This window comes from Mobula birostris, chromosome 29 (assembly GCF_030028105.1).
Source record: "Mobula birostris isolate sMobBir1 chromosome 29, sMobBir1.hap1, whole genome shotgun sequence".
NCBI classification, from domain to species: domain Eukaryota; kingdom Metazoa; phylum Chordata; class Chondrichthyes; order Myliobatiformes; family Myliobatidae; genus Mobula; species Mobula birostris.
Genome location: NC_092398.1, coordinates 36899478 through 36918223, shown reverse-complemented (window position 1 = coordinate 36918223; position 18746 = coordinate 36899478). Strand labels below are relative to the sequence as shown.

General features: G+C 45.3%; 1 protein-coding gene across 1 annotated transcript; it reads right to left on the bottom strand.

The window, feature by feature from the left end:
• Positions 1–1677: 1677 nt before the first annotated feature.
• On the bottom strand, positions 1678–17993 carry LOC140190187 (CD5 antigen-like). The gene is made up of 4 exons (XM_072246701.1): positions 17585–17993; positions 9160–9474; positions 5512–5826; positions 1678–1778 (listed from the first exon to the last, which is right to left on the bottom strand). Exons 1-4 carry the CDS (start codon positions 17991–17993, stop codon positions 1678–1680), a joined length of 1140 nt encoding a protein of 379 aa, XP_072102802.1.
• Positions 17994–18746: the final 753 nt, after the last annotated feature.

The window sequence follows — 18746 nt, the reverse complement described above, 5'->3', positions numbered from 1 at the left end:
CAGTCGCGGCAGCGACAAGCGTCATGATGCTGGAGTTGGACTTGCCGTCAGGAGTCACCTTGTTCGGAAACTTGCCAGTCTCCCCAAGGGTGTGAACGACACTACAGCTTCCGCTACAGAACAGAAGTCAAGCCACCCTCATCAGCGCCTATGCCCCCACAGTGACCAACCCGGACGAGACGAAAGACAGGTTCTATGAAGAACTAGATGCCCTACTATCAGCAGTGAGCAGCACCAACAAGCTGATCTTGCTCAGCGACTTCAGTGCAAGAGTAGGTTGCGACTCTGCAGCCTGGCAGGGAGTCATCGGGAGACATGGAGTGGGCAAGTGTAACAGTAACGGCCTACTCTTACTGGAGACCTGTGCAGCACACGACCTCCTCATCACCAGCACAACTTTCCGCCTGCCCACCCGTAACAAGACCTCCTGGATGCACCCCCGCTCTGAGCATTGGCATCTTATCCACTATGTCATTGTCAGGAGAAAAGACAGGCAAGATGTCAGAGTGACCAAGGCCATGTGTGGCACTGACTGCTGGATAGATCACAGGCTCATTGTCTCCAAAATGAAGCTCCACATCAGACCCAAGAGGCGACCACAAGGAAGCAAGGCTATGGAGAGAATTAATGTGGCCAGGCTGAAGATTTAGAAACCAAGCTTGCTGACCTACGCCTTGCAGGCAGTGCTGTGGACGACTGGGATCGCTTCAGGGATGCTGTCCATTCATCTACACTGAAGATGCTAGGGCCCTCTAACCGCAAACAGCACGACTGGTTCGATGAGAACGACGAGGAGATACAGGCTCTACTTGTTGAAAAGCACCACCTTCATCGTGCCCATCAGAACGACCCATCATCAGCTGCCAAGAAAAATGCCTTTACCAGTGCTCGCAGGACAGTCCCGAATAAACTGTGTAAAATGCAAGATGCCTGGCTGAGTACCAAGGCAGATGAAATACAGGGATACGCCGACAGAAACAACTCAAAATGATTCTATGAAGCCCTCAACACTCTCCACGGAGCTCAGTCTCTCGGGAGTCCCCCCTCCTGAGTATAGATGGTACAACTCTCATTACAGAGAAGGCTCAGATCCTGCAGAGATGGGCTGAACACTTTGAAGCCGTCCTCAACCGACCGTCATCTATTAACAATGAGGCAATAGACAGGATCCCCCAGGTCAACATCAACAGCGCCATGGATGACCCACCGGTAGTAGCCAAAGTCACGGAAGCTGTCAGCCAGCTATCCAGTGGCAAAGCCCCAGGGGCAGACGCCATACCTGCAGAGATCTACAAAGACAGTGGTCTTGTACTTATAGAGAGGCTCACTGAGTTGTTCCAGTCTTTTTGGAAGCAAGGATCCATTCCTCAGGAACTTAAAGATGCATCCATCGTACACCTCTACAAGAGGAAGGGCAATGAACAAGTATGTGACAACCACTGAGGAATCTCGCTGCTCTCCATCAGAGGAGAAACTCTTGCAAGAGTCCTGCTAAATCATCTGGTCACTCATCTGGAGCTGGGCTTTCGCAAAGGTCGTGGGACTATTGACGTGACTTTTGCTGTGCGCCAACTTCAGGAGAAGTGTCAGGAGCAGAATCGTGAACTCTACACATCTTCTGTTGACCCCACGAAAGCCTTCGACACTGTCTGCCGACAAGGCCTGTGAAGGATCATGTCAAAGTTCAGCTGCCCTGCCAAATTCATTCAGGTGGTACGCCAGTTCCATGATGGCCAGAGTGCTGGACGGCGGAGAATCCTCTGAGGCGTTCCCAGTCACTAATGGCGTCAAACAGGGCTGTGTGCTCACACCCACACTGTTCAGCATGATGTTTTCTGCCATGTCGAATGATGCCTTCCAGGACAGTGATGCTGGAATCAGCCTCAAGTACAGAGTGGATGGGAAGCTCTTCAACCTGAGGAGACCTCAAGCTGTTACCAAAGTGAAGGAGACTGTTCTGAGAGACTTCCTCTTTGCCGATGACTGCGTCCTGTATGCTGGTTCAGAGCCAGAGATGCAAGTCAATATGGACAAATTCTCCACGGCTTGTGACAACTTTGGACTCACCGTCAACATCAAAAAGACCGAAGTTATGCACCAGCCTGTCCCTCATGCACCGTACACAGAACCCAAAATCACAGTCAAAGGACGGAAACTACAGGCAGTGGACCAGTTTACTTACCTTGGCAGCACCCTCTCCCGCGCAGTAACTACTGATACAGAAGTTAACTGCAGAATAGTGAAGGCAAGTTCTGCTTTCGGTAGACTGCACTCCACTGTATCGGAACATCAAGCAATCAGTCCAGCAACAAAACTGATGGTCTACAGAGCCGTGGTACTCACTACCCTCCTGTATGCCTGTGACACGTGGACTGTGTATCGAAGGCATGCAAGATAGCTCAACCATTTCTACATGACTTGTCTTCGCAGAATATTAGGCATCAGATGGCAAGACAAAGTACCAGACACTGAAGTTCTCTCTAGAGCAAGTCTGCCATCAGTCCACACACTGCTGATGAGAGCACAGACCCGGTGGGCAGGTCATGTCATCCGCATGCCGGACGAGCACGTACCCAAGCAGCTCTTCTTTGGGTAATTCTCTGCTGGAAGACGCTCGCATGGAGGGCAAAAGAAATGTTACAAAGACACACCATGAAGGCCGCCCTGAAGTCACTTGACAGAGACACGACCTCTTGGGAAACGCTGGCACAAAAGTGGAGAATTGGTTGGCAGACAGGAAGCAAAGAGTGGGAATAAACGGGACCTTTTCAGAATGGCAGGCAGTGACTAGTGGGGTACCGCAAGGCTCAGTGCTGGGACCCCAGTTGTTTACAATATATATTAATCACTTGGATGAGGGAATTAAATGCAGCATCTCCAAGTTTGCGGATGACACGAAGCTGGGCGGCAGTGTTAGCTGTGAGGAGGATGCTAAGAGGATGCAGGGTGACTTGGATAGGTTGGGTGAGTGGGCAAGTTCATGGCAGATGCAATGTAATGTGGATAAATGTGAGGTTATCCACTTTGGTGGCAAAAACAGGAAAACAGATTATTAGCTGAATGGTGGCCGATTAGGAAAAGGGGAGGTGCAACGAGACCTGGGTGTCATTATACACCAGTCATTGAAAGTGGGCATGCAGGTACAGCAGGCGGTGAAAAAGGCGAATGATATGCTGGCATTTATAGCGAGAGGATTCGAGTACAGGAGCAGGGAGGTACTACTGCAGTTGTACAAGGCCTTGGTGAGACCACACCTGGAGTATTGTGTGCAGTTTTGGTCCCCTAATCTGAGGAAAGACATCCTTGCCATAGAGGAAGTACAAAGAAGGTTCACCAGATTGATTCCTGGGATGGCAGGACTTTCATATGAAGAAAGACTGGATGAACTGGGCTTGTACTCATTGGAATTTAGAAGATTGAGGGGGGATCTGATTGAAACGTATAAGATCCTAAAGGGATTGGACAGGCTAGATGCAGGAGGATTATTCCCGATGTTGGGGAAGTCCAGAATGAGGGGCCACAGTCTGAGGATAGAGGGGAAGCCTTTTAGGACTGAGATTAGGAAAAACTTCTTCACACAGAGAGTGGTGAATCCGTGGAATTCTCTGCCACAGGAAACAGTTGAGGCCAGTTCATTGGCTATATTTAAGAGGGAGTTAGATATGGCCCTTGTGGCTACGGGGGTCAGGGGGTATGGAGGGAAGGCTGGGGCAGGGTTCTGAGTTGGATGATCAGCCATGATCATAATGAATGGCAGTGCAGGCTCGAAGGGCCGAATGGCCTACTCCTGCACCTATTTTCTATGTTTCTATGTTTCTAAAACTGCCCTACCTGGCGCGGCCTCATCCACAAGGGTTGTCAAGCCTACGAAGCAAGGCGCATTGCTGAAGTACAACGTAAGCGCGAGCTGTGCAAGTGCAGAGCCACCAGCGCAACAACTGCAGTGCCTACACACGTCTGCCCAACATGTGCCAGGACACTCCGTGCCCGAATTGGCCTGACCAGTCATCTTCGGACACACCACATCCAGTCTCAAAGTGACTAATGGTGTCGAGGTCTTCATCGACGACAATGGATGAACAACTGACTTTTATGTCAACTTTAATAACTTAAGTGCTTGTGTCCTACATGCCATTCTAAATTCCTTTCGGTGATTTTGTTTGATTTCATACTGCCATGTTGTTTATGTATTAATTACTATTAAATGCCTTGATATATGGTATGAAATTGGGGACATTTTTATCATGTTTCTGCATGTTATTGTTCCGATAATATTCTTAAATCTTTATCAGTATTACTTGATGTAGTCATGAATGCTGGTGTTCCATTTATGCTATATTCACTCAGACATATAAACAGTAGTGTGAATCCCAGGAGTTTCTGTGGACAAAAGTGGGAAGATGTTGGCCATGGTGGATTTAAAATATGGAAGAAAATGCTGAACTCGAATGGGTCAAGAACAGTGAAAGCACACAGTCGAACTGTCTTTGTTCCTGCCGTGTGCTTTGGAGATGGAGACTACAATTTTGTGGAACTGTTTTACGTCCTCCATTTTGTGAGATGGCGTTGCTTTGCTCTCTATGTTTTAAAGTATGATGTTTCAGGTAATCTGCAGGACTGGAGATAATTTCCAAATAACAAGTTACTTGTGAGGTGTTCTTATATAGGCATCCATTAGTCTCATGAGACCATGGATTTGCACCTTGGAAAGTTTCCAGGGCGCAGGCCTGGGCAAGGTTGTATGGAAGACTGGCAGTTACCCATGCTGCAAGTCTCCCCTCTCCACGCCACCGATGTTGTCCAAGGGAAGGGCATTAGGACCCATACAGCCTGGGACCAGTGTCGTCACAGAGCAATGTGTGGTTAAGTGCCTTGCTCAAGGACACATATGCTGCCTCAGCTAAGGCTCGAACTAGCGACCTTCAAATCACTAGACACCTTAACCACTTGGCCACATGCCAACACAGGTCTAGGTGTTCCAGACCTCTAGAAATGAATGTTAACATTGCTTTACCCAATGACTTGGCCTCCACATCTGCCTCTAGAAATGAATTCCACAGATCCACCATGTACTTGCTAAAAAATATTCTTCCTCATCTCTAAAGAGACGTCCCTCTATTCTGAGGTTGTGCCCTCTGTGGCAATTCCTTTGACCACCCAGACTGATCCCACTATCCCCTCATGTTTTCACAGTCTACCTCAATTCTGGTCAAGGTTCAATCCAAAAAATCCCAACCCGGCAATGGGATAGGGCCTCTAATTGCTAGAACGAGGGAACTACTCCTCCAGCTTTGAGACTTTCAGACTGTGCAGTGATTTGGACAGCCTGCACTACAATCCGACTATCTCCCACCACCTGCAGTTGGACCTGACAACCAGGAATCACGGTGGATGAGGGACTTGAGGACAGGGATGCAGTCAGGTGCAGAAACTGATCAACACTAGAGTTCACTAAATTGCACACCAGAGGTTTCAGTGTAAAGCACACCCTCACTGCTCACCCACACTCACCTGTGCAGGAGACTCCAGCGTCCTCTGCGTGGGAGCAGTTATTCACCCCCCATGGGCTGGCAGCACACTGGTCGAGAGCAGGCTCTGTCCCGTTACACTTCACCCCATCTAGCCAGATCTTCCCAGTGCCCTCTCCGTAGGAGGCATTTCTAGTTATTAACTGGGACCTTCCACAGTTCAACACCCTGCAGACCACGTCCGCCGCAATAGTATTCCAGCTCCTGCCACAGACGGTGCCCCAGGCAGAGTTATGATAGACCTCAACTCTCCCAGAGCACATGTTGTTGCCATTCACCAGCCGGACAGGGACCGGGCCTGGAACAGAGAAGTTTAAAATGAGGATTCCCATATTGTAAGCAGTCGAGAGTGACGTGAGAGAAGGGTTCGACTCTGCAATGTGAAATGGGGCTTGGACTGAGGGAAGAATGGGGTTCGACTGGGTGGGAGATCAGTGCTCTAGGGAAGGAACATCGAGCACAGAACAGAACAGCACAGGAACAGGGACTTCGGACCAATAGACAACAGACAATAGGTGCAGGAGTAGGCCATTTGGCCCTTCGAGCTAGCACTGTCATTCACTGTGAACATGCCTGATCATCCACAATCAGTATACAGTTCCTGCCTTATCTCCATAACCTTTGATTCCGCTATCTTTAAGAGCTCTATCCATCTCTTTCTTGAAAGCATCCAGAGACTTGGCCTCCACAGCCTTCTGGGGCAGAGCATTCCATATATCCACCACTCTCTGGGTGAAAAAGTTTTTCCTCAACTCCGTTCTAAATGGCCTAACCCTTATTCTTAAACTGTGGCCTCTGGTTCTGGACTCACCCATCAGCGGGAAAATGTTTCCTGCCGGCAGCGTGTCCAATCCCTTAATAATCTTATATGTTTCAATAAGATCCCCTCTCAGCCTTCTAAATTCCAGAGTATACAAGCCCAGTCGCTCCAATCTTTCGACATATGACAGTCCCACCATCCCAGGAATTAACCTTATGAACCTACGCTGCACTCCCTCAATAGCAAGAATGTCCTTCCTCAAATTTGGAGACCAACACTGCACACAGTACTCCGGGTGTGGTCTCACCATGGCCCTGTACAGCTGCAGAAGGACCTCTTTGCTCTTATACTCAATTCCCCTTGTTATGAAGGCCAGCATGCCATTAGCTTTCTTCACTGCCTGCTGTACTTGCATGCTTGCTTTCAGTGACTGATGTACAAGAACACCTAGATCTCGTTGTGCTTCCCCTTTTCCTAACTTGACTCCATTTAGATAATAATCTGCCTTCCTGTTCTTACCACCAAAGTGGATAACCTCACATTTATCCTCATTAAACTGCATCTGCCATTCATCTGCCCACTCACCCAGCCTGTCCAAGTCACCCTGCATTCTCATAACATCCTCCTCACATTTCACACTGCCACCCAGCTTTGTGTCATCGGCAAATTTGCTAATGTTACTTTTAATTCCCTCATCTAAATCATTAATATATATTGTAAACAGCTGCGGTCCCAGCACTGAACCCTGCGGTACCCCACTGGTCACCGCCTGCCATTCCGAAAGGGACCCGTTAATCGCTACTCTTTGCTTTCTGTCAGCCAGCCAATTTTCAATCCACTCTGCCCCCAATATCATGTGCCCTTATTTTGCCCACTAATCTCCTATGTGGGACTTTATCAAAGGCTTTCTGAAAGTCCAGGTACACTACATCCACTGACTCTCCTGTGTCCATTTTCATAGTTACATCCTCAAAAAATTCCAGAAGATTAGTCAAGCACGATTTCCCCTTCGTAAATCCATGCTGACTCGGACCGATCCTGTTACTGCTATCCAAATGTGTTGTAATTTCATCTTTTATAATTGACTCCAGCATCTTTCCCACCACCGACATCAGGCTAACTGGTCTATAATTCCCTGTTTTCTCTCTCCCTCCCTTCTTGAAGAGAGGGACAACATTAGCCACCCTCCAATCCACAGGAACTGATCCTGAATCTACAGAACATTGGAAAATGATTACCAATGCATCCATGATTTCTAAAGCCACCTGCTTAAGTACCCTGGGATGCAGACCATCAGGTCCCGGGGACTTATCAGGCTTCAGACCCAACAGCCTATCCAACACCATTTCCTGCCTAATATAAATTTCCTTCAGTTCCTCTGTTACCCTAGGTCCTTTGGCCACTATTACATCTGGGAGATTGTTTGTGTCTTCCCCAGTGAAGACAGATCCAAAGTATCTGTTCAACTTGTCTGCCATTTCCTTGTTCCCCATAATAAATTCACCCACTTTTGTCTTCAAGGGCCCAATTTTGGTCTTAGCTATTTTTTTTCCTTTTCACATACCTAAAGAAGCTTTTACTATCCTCCTTTATATTCTTGGCTAGTTTACCTTCGTACCTCATTTTTTCCTCTGCGTATTGCCCCTTTAGTTACCTTCTGTTGCTCTTTAAAAGTTTCCCAATCCTCCAGCTTCCCACTCGTCTTTGCTATGTCATACTTCTTCTCTTTTATTTTTATACTGTCCATTATTTCCCTTGTCAGCCACGGCCTCCCCTTACTCCCCTTAGGATCTTTCTTCCTCTTTGGAATGAACTGATCCTGCACCTTCCACATTATTCCCAGAAACACTTGCCATTGCTGTTCCACTTTCATCCCTGCAAGGGTATTGTTCCATTGAACTTTGGCCAGCTCCACCCTCACAGCACCATACTTCCCTTTGTTCAACTTTGACCAACATGAAACTGCTGACCAGACTGCCAGACTGACTGATGGCAGCTGCCCACACACTGTCCATATTCCTCAATACCAGCTTTCACATGGGCCTGTCTAAATGTTTTATACACTGATGTTGTAACTGCTCACACGACCTCCCCAGGCAGTAGTTTCCTGGCAGCCACCAATGTCTGTATAATATAACCTTCTCCATAAATCTCCTTTACACATTCCCCCTCTAGTGCCCTGTGGTATTTGACGTTTCCATCCCGGGGAAAAACACCCTGAACCATCTGCCCTATCCGTGCCTCGAATCAGTGTATCAATTTCTTTCCGGTCTCCCCCTCAGTCTCTGACACTCCAGAGAGAACATCTGTCCACCCTCTCCTTCTATCTCATGCTCCCCAATGCAGGCAACATCTCGGAAAACTCCTTCGACACAAGTCAAACTCTATCCCTGTAAAGGAAATGGAAGATGTGAAGAGCATGGATATCCAGGAAATGGAGGAGAGAACCAGAGTCTTTGTGCAGATGATATGATGGTTGGTGGAGTGTGCAGATTGTGGAGGGTTGTTGGTGGTTACAATCGGACATTGGTAGGATGCAGAGCTGGGCTGGTGGAGTTCAATCTAGAAAAGTGTGAAGTGATTCACTTTGAAAGTCTGAACTTGAAGACAGAATAAACGATTAAGGGCAGGACTCTTAACAGTGTGGAGAAACTGAGGGATCTTGGGGTTCACATCCGTAGATCCTCAAAGTCACTGTGTAAGTTGTTAGGGTGATCTAAAGTCTGGTGTGTCCTTTCATATCTTCTTGCATTTCACAAGTGTAAAAATTTTCACATCTTCTTGAAACATTTCCTATAAAAGTACATTAAACCACAAAATTTTAAGGAAACTCCCCCCCCCCAATCAATGCAGAAACCTACCCACACTCACCTGTGCAGGAGACTCCAGTGTCCTCTGTGTGGGAGCAGTTATTCACCCCCCATGGGCTGGCAGGGCACTGATCGAGAGCAGGCTCCGTCCCGTTACACTTCACCCCATCCAGCCAGATCTTCCCAGTGCCCTCTCCGTAAGAGGCATCTGTTGTTACTGACTCAGACGTCCCACAGTTCAACACCCTGCAGACCACGTCCGCCTCACTCCTATTCCAGCTCCTGCCACAGACGGTGCCCCAGGTAGAGTTATGATAGACCTCGACTCTCCCAGAGCACATGTTGTTCCCGTTCACCAGCCGGACAGGGACTGGGCCTAGAACAGAGAAGGGAATGAGGTTGAGATGAGGGTTCAGTCTTTGAAATGTGTCGAGAGTGATGGGGAGAACGATTACACTGTACTTCCACATCCTTCTTCTGATAAGGCAACTGGAACTGAACATGAGTTCAGGGGTTCGGGAGAGGGGAATCATGGTGGGAAAAGGGAATGGAAGAAGGGAGTGAGCGGGAAGCACCAGAGAGACCCACCCACTACCCATGGCACTCCTTCTCTGCCTCCTGTGCCAGAGCCGTCCCACAGCACTCCACCCTCTCCATTACCAACATCCTTTGCTTCTGCCAGGTTTACCAACTTGCTCTCTAGCGCAGGTTGACAAAAACAGGACTTGGGCACATGTGAGTGATGCCGATATGGGTCTCCAGAGTGGGAAGGAGGCAGGCAAGGGGAGAGTCACAGTTGGAAAGGGGGAAAGGAGAGGGGAGGGAGCGGAGAGGACCAGAGAGACATCCTGTAATGATCAATAAACCGATTGACGGGGATGGGCAGAGAATTAGAGGTGTCAGAGGTATGGGGAGGGAGGGAGGGAGAGGCGTTGAGAGGGAGAGGGGTGAGAGATGGAGGACAGAGAGGGTGGGTGTTGAGAGGGAGAGAGTGAGAGAAGGTAGGGAGAGGCTGGTAGAGGAGAGACAGAGTGGTAGGGAGAGGGTGGTAGAGGATAGAGAGTGGGGGCAGAAAGGAGAAAGAGAAGGAGAAGAAAAGGGATAGTGAGGATAGAAAGAGAGAGAGAGTGATAAAGATAGATAGGGCAAGAGACAGATAGTGGGGAGGGAGAGAGAGATAGAGATAGATAGAGAGAGGGAGAGGGAGGAAGGGAGGGAGAGGGATACAGAGAAAGAGGGTGAGAAGAAATATAGGGGAGGAAGACAGAGAGAGAAGCGAGATAGAGAGCGGAGGAGATAGAGAGATGGAGGTGGAGTTAAGATGGCGGTAAACAGCGACTCCTTTCCTTGCATCTTCGGAAACAGCTCTATTTCCATCTTTAATATCTTTATCTTTCCCTTTCAGTGTTCTTTTGAAGATCCTGACCTGGAATTACACACTGACTTTGGTTTTTTGTGGGAATGGGACTCTTTCTCAGGGGTTTCAGGACTAGCCGTCATTCAGCATGCCAAGGGTTTGGCCTGAGAGTCCGGCTCGTATTTGGAAGCCTAAGATCTCGGTGATTTGGAGACGGGCAGATTGAGGGTCGGTGTCACGGCCGGAGACCCGTGTGTCGTCGGGGGAGCCGGAAAATCCACTGCTGCTGTGTGTTCGAAGGCCCGGGATCTTTGCGATCTGCAGGCACAGAGCTCGAAAAGGACTTTTTAACATCATAAACGAGCGAGTTGTTTGTTATGTTATGTCTCCCCGCTCACTGGGAAAATGGAGACACCTCCCTCTCCCTCATTTGGGAGAGAGAGAGCCTGTGGTTTGTCAAATGCCCGATGAAAAGTAAAATCTTTGGGGTAACTGCGGGTCTGTTTCTTTGCTATTGCTCTGCTCTCACTTGAGTGCTCGGTGTGGAACTGATGTTTGTTTTTTTTTGCCGGTGGGGGGAGGGGGGATCGTTGCTCGCTCCGCTAACACGCGCGAGGGGGGAGCTAAGGGGGACCTTGGGGTTTTCACGTTTAACTGTCGTTCATTCTTTGGGGCACTTCTCTGTTTTCATGGATGCTTGTGAAGAAAAAGCATTTCAGGATGTATATTGTATACATTTCTCTGACATTAAATGTTAACCTTTGAATCTTTGAACACAGAGGGAGAGGGAGAGTGAGGGGAGAGAGTGAGAGAGAGAGAGCAAGATAGACAGGGAGAGAGACGGTGAAGGAGATAGAGAGGGAGGGAGATAGCGAGAGAAAGCGAGATAGAAAGCAGTGGAAATAGAGAGGTGAGAGAGGGGGAGAGAAAGTTGAGAGAAAGAGGGAGAGAAAAGGGGGAGGGTAGACAGAGAGGAGGATTGAGAAAGGGGGAGAGAGAGGGGGAAAGAGGGGGAATCAAAAGAGGATTCAGAGAGGGGTGTTGAGAGAGAGAGGGCAGGGAGGAGGGTGAAAGCCAGAGGAATAGAGGAGAGAAGGCTAGAGAGAGAGAGAGGGAGGGAGAGAGAGAGAGAGGATGCTGTGTCCTTTCACCACCTTCCATCTATTCACAACTTCAACAATTTTCTTTTTTTTTTAATTTTATTTTTATTTGGATAAGGAATTCACAAATATCATGTACTTTTTTCACACATATAACTTTTTCTATTTTTTTATATGTATAAAACTACAATTATTTATACATTCTTAAGTACACATTGAGATGATATAAAAGGAAAATAAACATTTAAACAGATAATTATGTACTGTGGTAAATCTAACTTATTAGGCTAAGTAATGGAATTAGTTGTTAAGAAAAATGGTAATAATAGTTTCCATATAACCCTTCTGGACCATTTCCACTGGTCCAAAATGTTGTATATAAGCCTATGTATCAACCATTGTAGGTGTTTATATCCTAATTTGTTCATGCTTGCTCCTGCCCGCAGACATAATTATCCAATCCCTATGTACTTATTTACTTAATTTTTTCATTTTTTTATCCCTTTCCCAAATCTTTCCCTTTACTTGTGTTAATTCTCTATTTTCCAAAAGAAAACAAAAAAAACAAACATTTAGACTAGGGGTGCTTACGTTAGCAATATTACTGTGTTGATGAGAAGAGCAGTATAAATCATTAGGAGAGTCATCTAAAGTCTGCTCGCATTGGGGTTATATATTCAATCCATTTATTCCAGATTTGATAAAATTTTTCTTTTTGAGTTCTCAGGGAGTAAGTCAGCTTTTCCATTTTAAATATTTCCAAGATAATTTCGTACCAATCTTCTAATGTAGGTGGTATTGGATTTAGCCATTTTCTAGTGATTGATTTCTTACTTGCCGCTAAGAGGGCCTGCAGCAACTTTATATCTTCCTTCTGTTCAAGAAACAATACATGCCCCAAATAGAGCGTCTCAAAGTTCAGAGGTATCTGGGACCTAAGTACCTTAACTAATGTTCTATGAATACCTTCCCAAAATAGACTTAATTTAGGGCAATATCAAAAAATATGAAAATGATTTGCCTCCTTGGAGCCGCACCTTCTCCAACACATCACATTTGTATCTTTATATTTTTCCTGATATGGGGTCTTGAAGTATTTTATAATGTTTTTCCAACAATGTTCTCTCCAAGTCAAAGAATTAGTCGAGGACCATTGAAAGCTGCAGATTTTCCCCCAAGCCTCCTCTGAAAGTACCAACCCCGCTTCTTTCTCCCACTTCTCTTTAATATACAGTGTATTTACATTTTTAGCATGGGAGAGTGCATTATATAATCGAGAAACTGATTTACTAGGTATTGAACTGCAAGCCTAATTCAGAATCTTGAAAAATTCTAATTCGACTGTTGATAGGTCTGTATATCTACAACTCTGGTTAACATAGTTTCGTACTTGAAGGTACCTAAAAAAGTCATTATGTTCTAGGCCATGTTTGTCCTGCAGGATTTGGAAACTTTGTAATACTCTTTTATCTATAAATGAGAGGTAGGTTGTAAGACCTTTCTTTATCCATAGCTCAAATCTTTTATCTCCTCTGTTGGGAAGGAATTCGGTATCATATCCACACCATCTAAAGAGTTTTAACATGTTATTAATTCCACATGAATTAACCATCTTCTGCCATACTTTTAATGTAAGATTTATCCAAGCGTTTTTAAATTTTTCCAACTGGGCCATCAATCCTTTGTCAGCTATTGAGGCCTGAAGAGGAAAACTGTCAACTAATCCAAATTCTATTTCCTTCCATCTAGCCTTATATTCCCTATTACACCAATATAACAGAGGGGTTATCTGTGAGGCATAAAAATAATTTCTCAGGCAAGGAAGAACCATACCTCCTCCTTCCTTCCCTAACTGTAAGGTGTTATATCGAATTCTAGGTTTCTTTCCTTGCCAAATGAAGCGGGAAATCCATTTGTCCCATTCCCTGAATTGATTATCATCCACCTCCACCGGTAAAGTACGGAAAAGATACAATAACCGAGGAAGAATATTCATTTTTATAGTATTTATCCTTGAATTTAAACTTAAAAAGGGGATAAGATTCCATCTATGCATATCTGCTTTTATCTCTGAGATTAATGGCCCATAATTTACCTGTGACAGCGTTGAAAGATCCTTCGGCAGGGTTATTCCTAAATATTTTAATGATTTAGCTTCCCACTTAAGATCATATGTATCCTGAAACTTTTTGGATGGTGTATAATTTAGGGACATAACCTGCGTTTCCTTTACATTTATTTTATAACCTGATATTTTCCCAAAGTCATCCAACAGTGTAAACAATCCTATAAATGATTTTTCTGATTCACTCAGATAGACCAAAACATCATCTGCGAATAACGCCACTTTCTGTTCAATCCCTGCCACCTTGATACCTTTTACGATTTCGCTCTGTCTTATTAGTTGGGCAAGCGGTTCAATATATAGCGCAAAAAGGAGAGGAGAAATTGGGCATCCCTGTCTAGTGCCTCTCTCTAAGATGAAGGAGTCAGAGAGGTCCCCATTTATCTTAATTCGGGCTGTAGGGCTGTCATATAGAGTCTGAATTACTCTAATAAACTTTTCTTGAAAGCAGAATCTTCCTAACACTCTGTATAGGAATGTCCAACTAACCGAATCAAAAGCTTTCTCACCGTCCAATCCTACTACCATTGTCTCTGTCTCGTTCTTATTAACCTGTTCTAATATGTGCAGAGTTCTCCTTATGTTGTCCTGTGCTTGTCTTTGTTGAATAAATCCAGTCTGGTCTAAGTGGATTAGGCCAGGTAAAAACTTTTCCAATCTGCGCGCTAATATAGATGTAAATAGTTTGTAATCTAAATTAAGAACACTAATTGGCCGATAATTGCCACATTCTAGTTTATCTTTACCCTCTTTAGGAATAACTGAAATAATCGCTTCTCTCCAGGAAGGTGGAGTTTCTCCTCTCTGCAAGATCCAATTAAAGGTGTTAAGTAGTAATGGGGCTAACTGTGTCTTCAGGGACTTGTACCACTCTGAGGTAAACCCATCAGAACCCGGGGACTTTCCAGCCTTTAACCTAGAGATGGCCACGTTCAGTTCTTTGACAGTTCCTGGTTCTAATAAACTTTCATTTTGTAAATCTGTAAGTTTAGGTAGATCTAAAAAATTCAATACACTGTCTATATAGGGCTCATTGGGGACCCGGGGTTGGGAGTACAGCTCTCGATAATATGTTTCAAAACTCTCTTGAATTTTCCCTATTGTACTCTCCACAAGCTTTGTCTTTGGATTCTTTATTTTATGAATTGTATTGTCTGCTTGCTGTTTTCGTAATTTATATGCTAATAATCTAGCTGATTTACCTCCTACTTCATAATTCTTTTGTCTCAGGTAAAGAAAATTTCTTTGAGTTTCCAATGTATAAATATCGTCAATTTCACTTTGCAATTTCCTAATTTCCTGTTTTCGATTTGAATTACTTTTGTTGCTATCTACAACTTGAAGTTGTTTTAATTTTCTTTGAAGGTCTGCTAATTTTTGTGCATTGATTTTTTTCATGTGAGTGGTAATGGAAATAATTTTCCCTCTCAGTACAGCTTTCAATGTATCCCACAAGATCACTGGTGATGTTTCTCCCGTGTCATTAAGGTCTAGATATTCTTTGATTTCTCCCCTTAATCTCTCCATTACTTTCCGGTTATTGAGTATATGTGAGTTTAGCCTCCATAGTGTTTTCCTCATTTTCCTTTCCAGGATTAGAGACATAGAGACTGGGCTATGATCCGACAGATCAATTGTTGCAATATTACAGTTTTTTATCCTGAGTCTATCTGTATTAAAGATAAAGAAATAGTCTATCCTTGAATAGGCTGAATGAGGGAAAGAGTAATATGTATAATTTTTACTAGTAGGGTGTAATTCCCTCCAGACATCTATAATTCCCAACTCCTCCATCAATGAATTCACTTTCCGAGTCAGAGGTTTATTCTGAGTAACTATTCTTGAAGAATCTAATATAGGATTTAATCTAATATTAAAATCCCCTCCACAAATTACTACCCCTTGAGAACTGACCATTAGGTCAAAAATGTGTCTATAAAATGAGCATTCACAACCTGGAGGAGCATAAACATTCAGCAATGTTATTTCTGTACCTTCTATTCTTCCTGTGATTTTTACGAACTGTCCTTCTTTGTCTCTAGTCTCTGAAATATGTTCATAATTAAGAGTACTTGATATTAAAGTAGCTACCCCTCTTTTGTGACTCAATTTATATGATGAATAAAATACATGCTCAAAGCCCATTCTTTTTAATTTTCCATGTTCAGATTGGCTCATATGTGTTTCCTGGAGGAAAGCTATTTGTGCCCTCTCTTTTTTCAATTTAGACATAATCTTATTTCTTTTAATTAGATTCAAAACCCCATTAACATTATAGGAAATTATTTTTACCAATTCAGTTTGCATTTTTCTCTAGTAGAAAAAAAACCTCTCTTTTTCTAACCAAACAGTAAGCAATCCCTTCTCAACAGTAAACCAAGACATATAACCACACCCTAGACATTTTTGAACGTGCAACATTTGAAAATTTTTCCCGACTTCCCACAGTGAGGCCTGAGCACCGACCCGCCTCAGTTCAGAGGGATAACCTCCATCTTCACCGTGTTAGAAGGCCCTCAGCAGTTTGAATAATCATAGAGAATTTTCTCCTATTTATGTCTCAACCATATTGCTATCATTCAAGTTATTCCGTCTAGTTTATTTTCAGTTACCAGTTTTCATTTTACCTTTAAGTCCGATTTACTCTTTTCAGTCATTTCTCTTAATTAATCTGTGTTCTCTGTACATTCGCGTCTGAATAGTTGCAGCTTTTCCTTGTAGTTTGACACTCTGGTTCGTGTGGAGCGTCCTCGCCCCACTAACTGCCACGACTTCTGCCGAATCCTCTCCAGTAGCGACTCTGGTTGGGTGATAACTTTAATAGGTAGTCCCCGGTCCGCCAGGTCCAATGTTGCCTCCTCCACCGTAGCGTAAGTTTTTGTCCCTTCGTCGTAAAAGACTCTCAGCCGAGCTGGATTAAGGGTCTGGAATTTGATGTTGTTTTCCTTCAGGACTCTCCGTGTTTCCGTATATTCCTTCCGTCTGGCAAGAATCCCCGGTGCGTAGTCGTGGTCTGAACTGATTTTACAGTTGTTCTACATGAAACCTTTCTTTTGCCATGCCCTTTTAAACACCTCTTCCTTCGTTCTGTAACTGAGAAATCTGATCAGAATCGATCTGGGCTGGGCGCCTGCTGGAGGCTCTGGTGCCAACGCGCGGTGAGCTCTTTCTATCTGTAGGTCTTTTGCGGCCAGTATATCAAGGTTCTCTCTAAGTAGCTTCTCCACGAAGGGAATCATCAATCCGGATTTACCTTCAGTTCCTTCGGGAACTCCGTAAATCCTCACATTTTCCCTTCTCGAGCGGCCTTCTTGATCTATTAGTTTCCACTGGAGCTGGTCTTGCAGCTTCAGCATTTCTGCTATCACCTCCTCTGCGTTTTGTAGCTTCTCTTCAATTCTAACAATCCTCGCTTCGGCTTCATCTATCCGCGAGTTAGTTTTTGCTATCTCTCCTTTAATATCTTCCAGCTGTTTGCTGTTATCTTGTCGGAACTCGCGAATCTCTCCGAGAATCAAGGACAGAGTCCCCGATTCCCCCTCATTATCTCCGTCCTGGCTTGCCGTGGGGGAGCTAGGCCCGTCGCCTTGCTGCGTCTCTTTATGTTTATCAGCCTTTGGAGCGGACTTTTTAATCTTGTTCTTAGACATCATCCTTGCCCCCTTCATTAATATAGTTATGCAATATTAAGTATTTGTCTAAATTCGATTATGGGGCAGTTTACCTTCTTTTTTGTTGAGAGACCTTTTCCTTACACCGCCATTCCCTTGATGACCCGGAAGTCAACCATAACTTCAACAATTTTCACACTGTCTTCAAACATTTTCTCCCTAAGTACATTAAACAACAAAATTTTAAGGAAACAAACCCAGATCAAAACAGAAACACACTCACCCTCACTCACCTGTGCAGGACACTCCAGCGTCCTCTGTGTGGGAGCAGTTATTCACCCCCCATGGGCTGGCAGTGCACTGGTTGAGAGCAGGCTCTGTCCCGTTACACTTCACCCCATCCAGCCAGATCTTCCCAGTGCCCTCTCCGTAGGAGGCATCTGTTGTTACCGAGTCAGACGTCCCACAGTTCAACACCCTGCAGACCAGGTCTGCCGCAATGGTATTCCAGCTCCTGCCACAGACGGTGCCCCAGGTAGAGTTATGATAGACCTCGACTCTCCCAGAGCACATGTTGTTCCCGTTCACCAGCCGCACGGGGACCGGGCCTGCAACAGAGAAATGAATGAGGTTGAGATGAGGGCTCAGTCTCTGAAAGGTGTCGAGAGTGACGGGGAGAACGATTACACTGTACTTCCACATCCTTCTTCTGATAAGGCAACTGGAACTGAACACGAGTTCAGGGGTTCGGGAGAGGGGAATCATGGTGGGAAAAGGGAATGGAAGAAGGGAGTGAGCGGGAAGCACCAGAGAGACCCACCCACTACCCATGGCACTCCTTCTCTGCCTCCTGTGCCAGAGCCGTCCCACAGCACTCCACCCTCTCCATTACCAACATCCTTTGCTTCTGCCAGGTTTACCAACTTGCTCTCTAGCGCAGGTTGACAAAAACAGGACTTGGGCACATGTGAGTGATGATGATCCTGACTCCGATATGGGTCTCCAGAGTGGGAAGGAGGCAGGCAAGGGGAGAGTCACAGTTGGAAAGGGTGAAGGAGAGGGGAGGGAGCGGAGAGGACCAGAGAGACATCCTGTAATGATCAATAAACCGATTGACGGGGATGGGCAGAGAATTAGAGGTGTCAAATAGAGAAGTTGGGGGGGGAGTGAGGGAGACAGAGAGAGAAAGTGAGTTAGAGAGTGGTGGAGAGAAGATAGAGACAGGGGGACAGAGAGAGGGGGGGAGAGAGGTAGAGTGAGACAGAGAGAAAGAGGGTGTGAGAGAGAAGGGGTTAGAGAGGGAGGAAATAGAGAAATTGAGATAGAGAGTGGTTGAGATAGAGACAAGATAGAGGGAGGGAGATACAGAGAGAAGGAGAGTGAAGGAGTGAAGAGAGGGGGAAGAGATATAGAAAGAGAGTGAGAGAGAGAAAGAGGGAAAGAGAGAAGGAGATT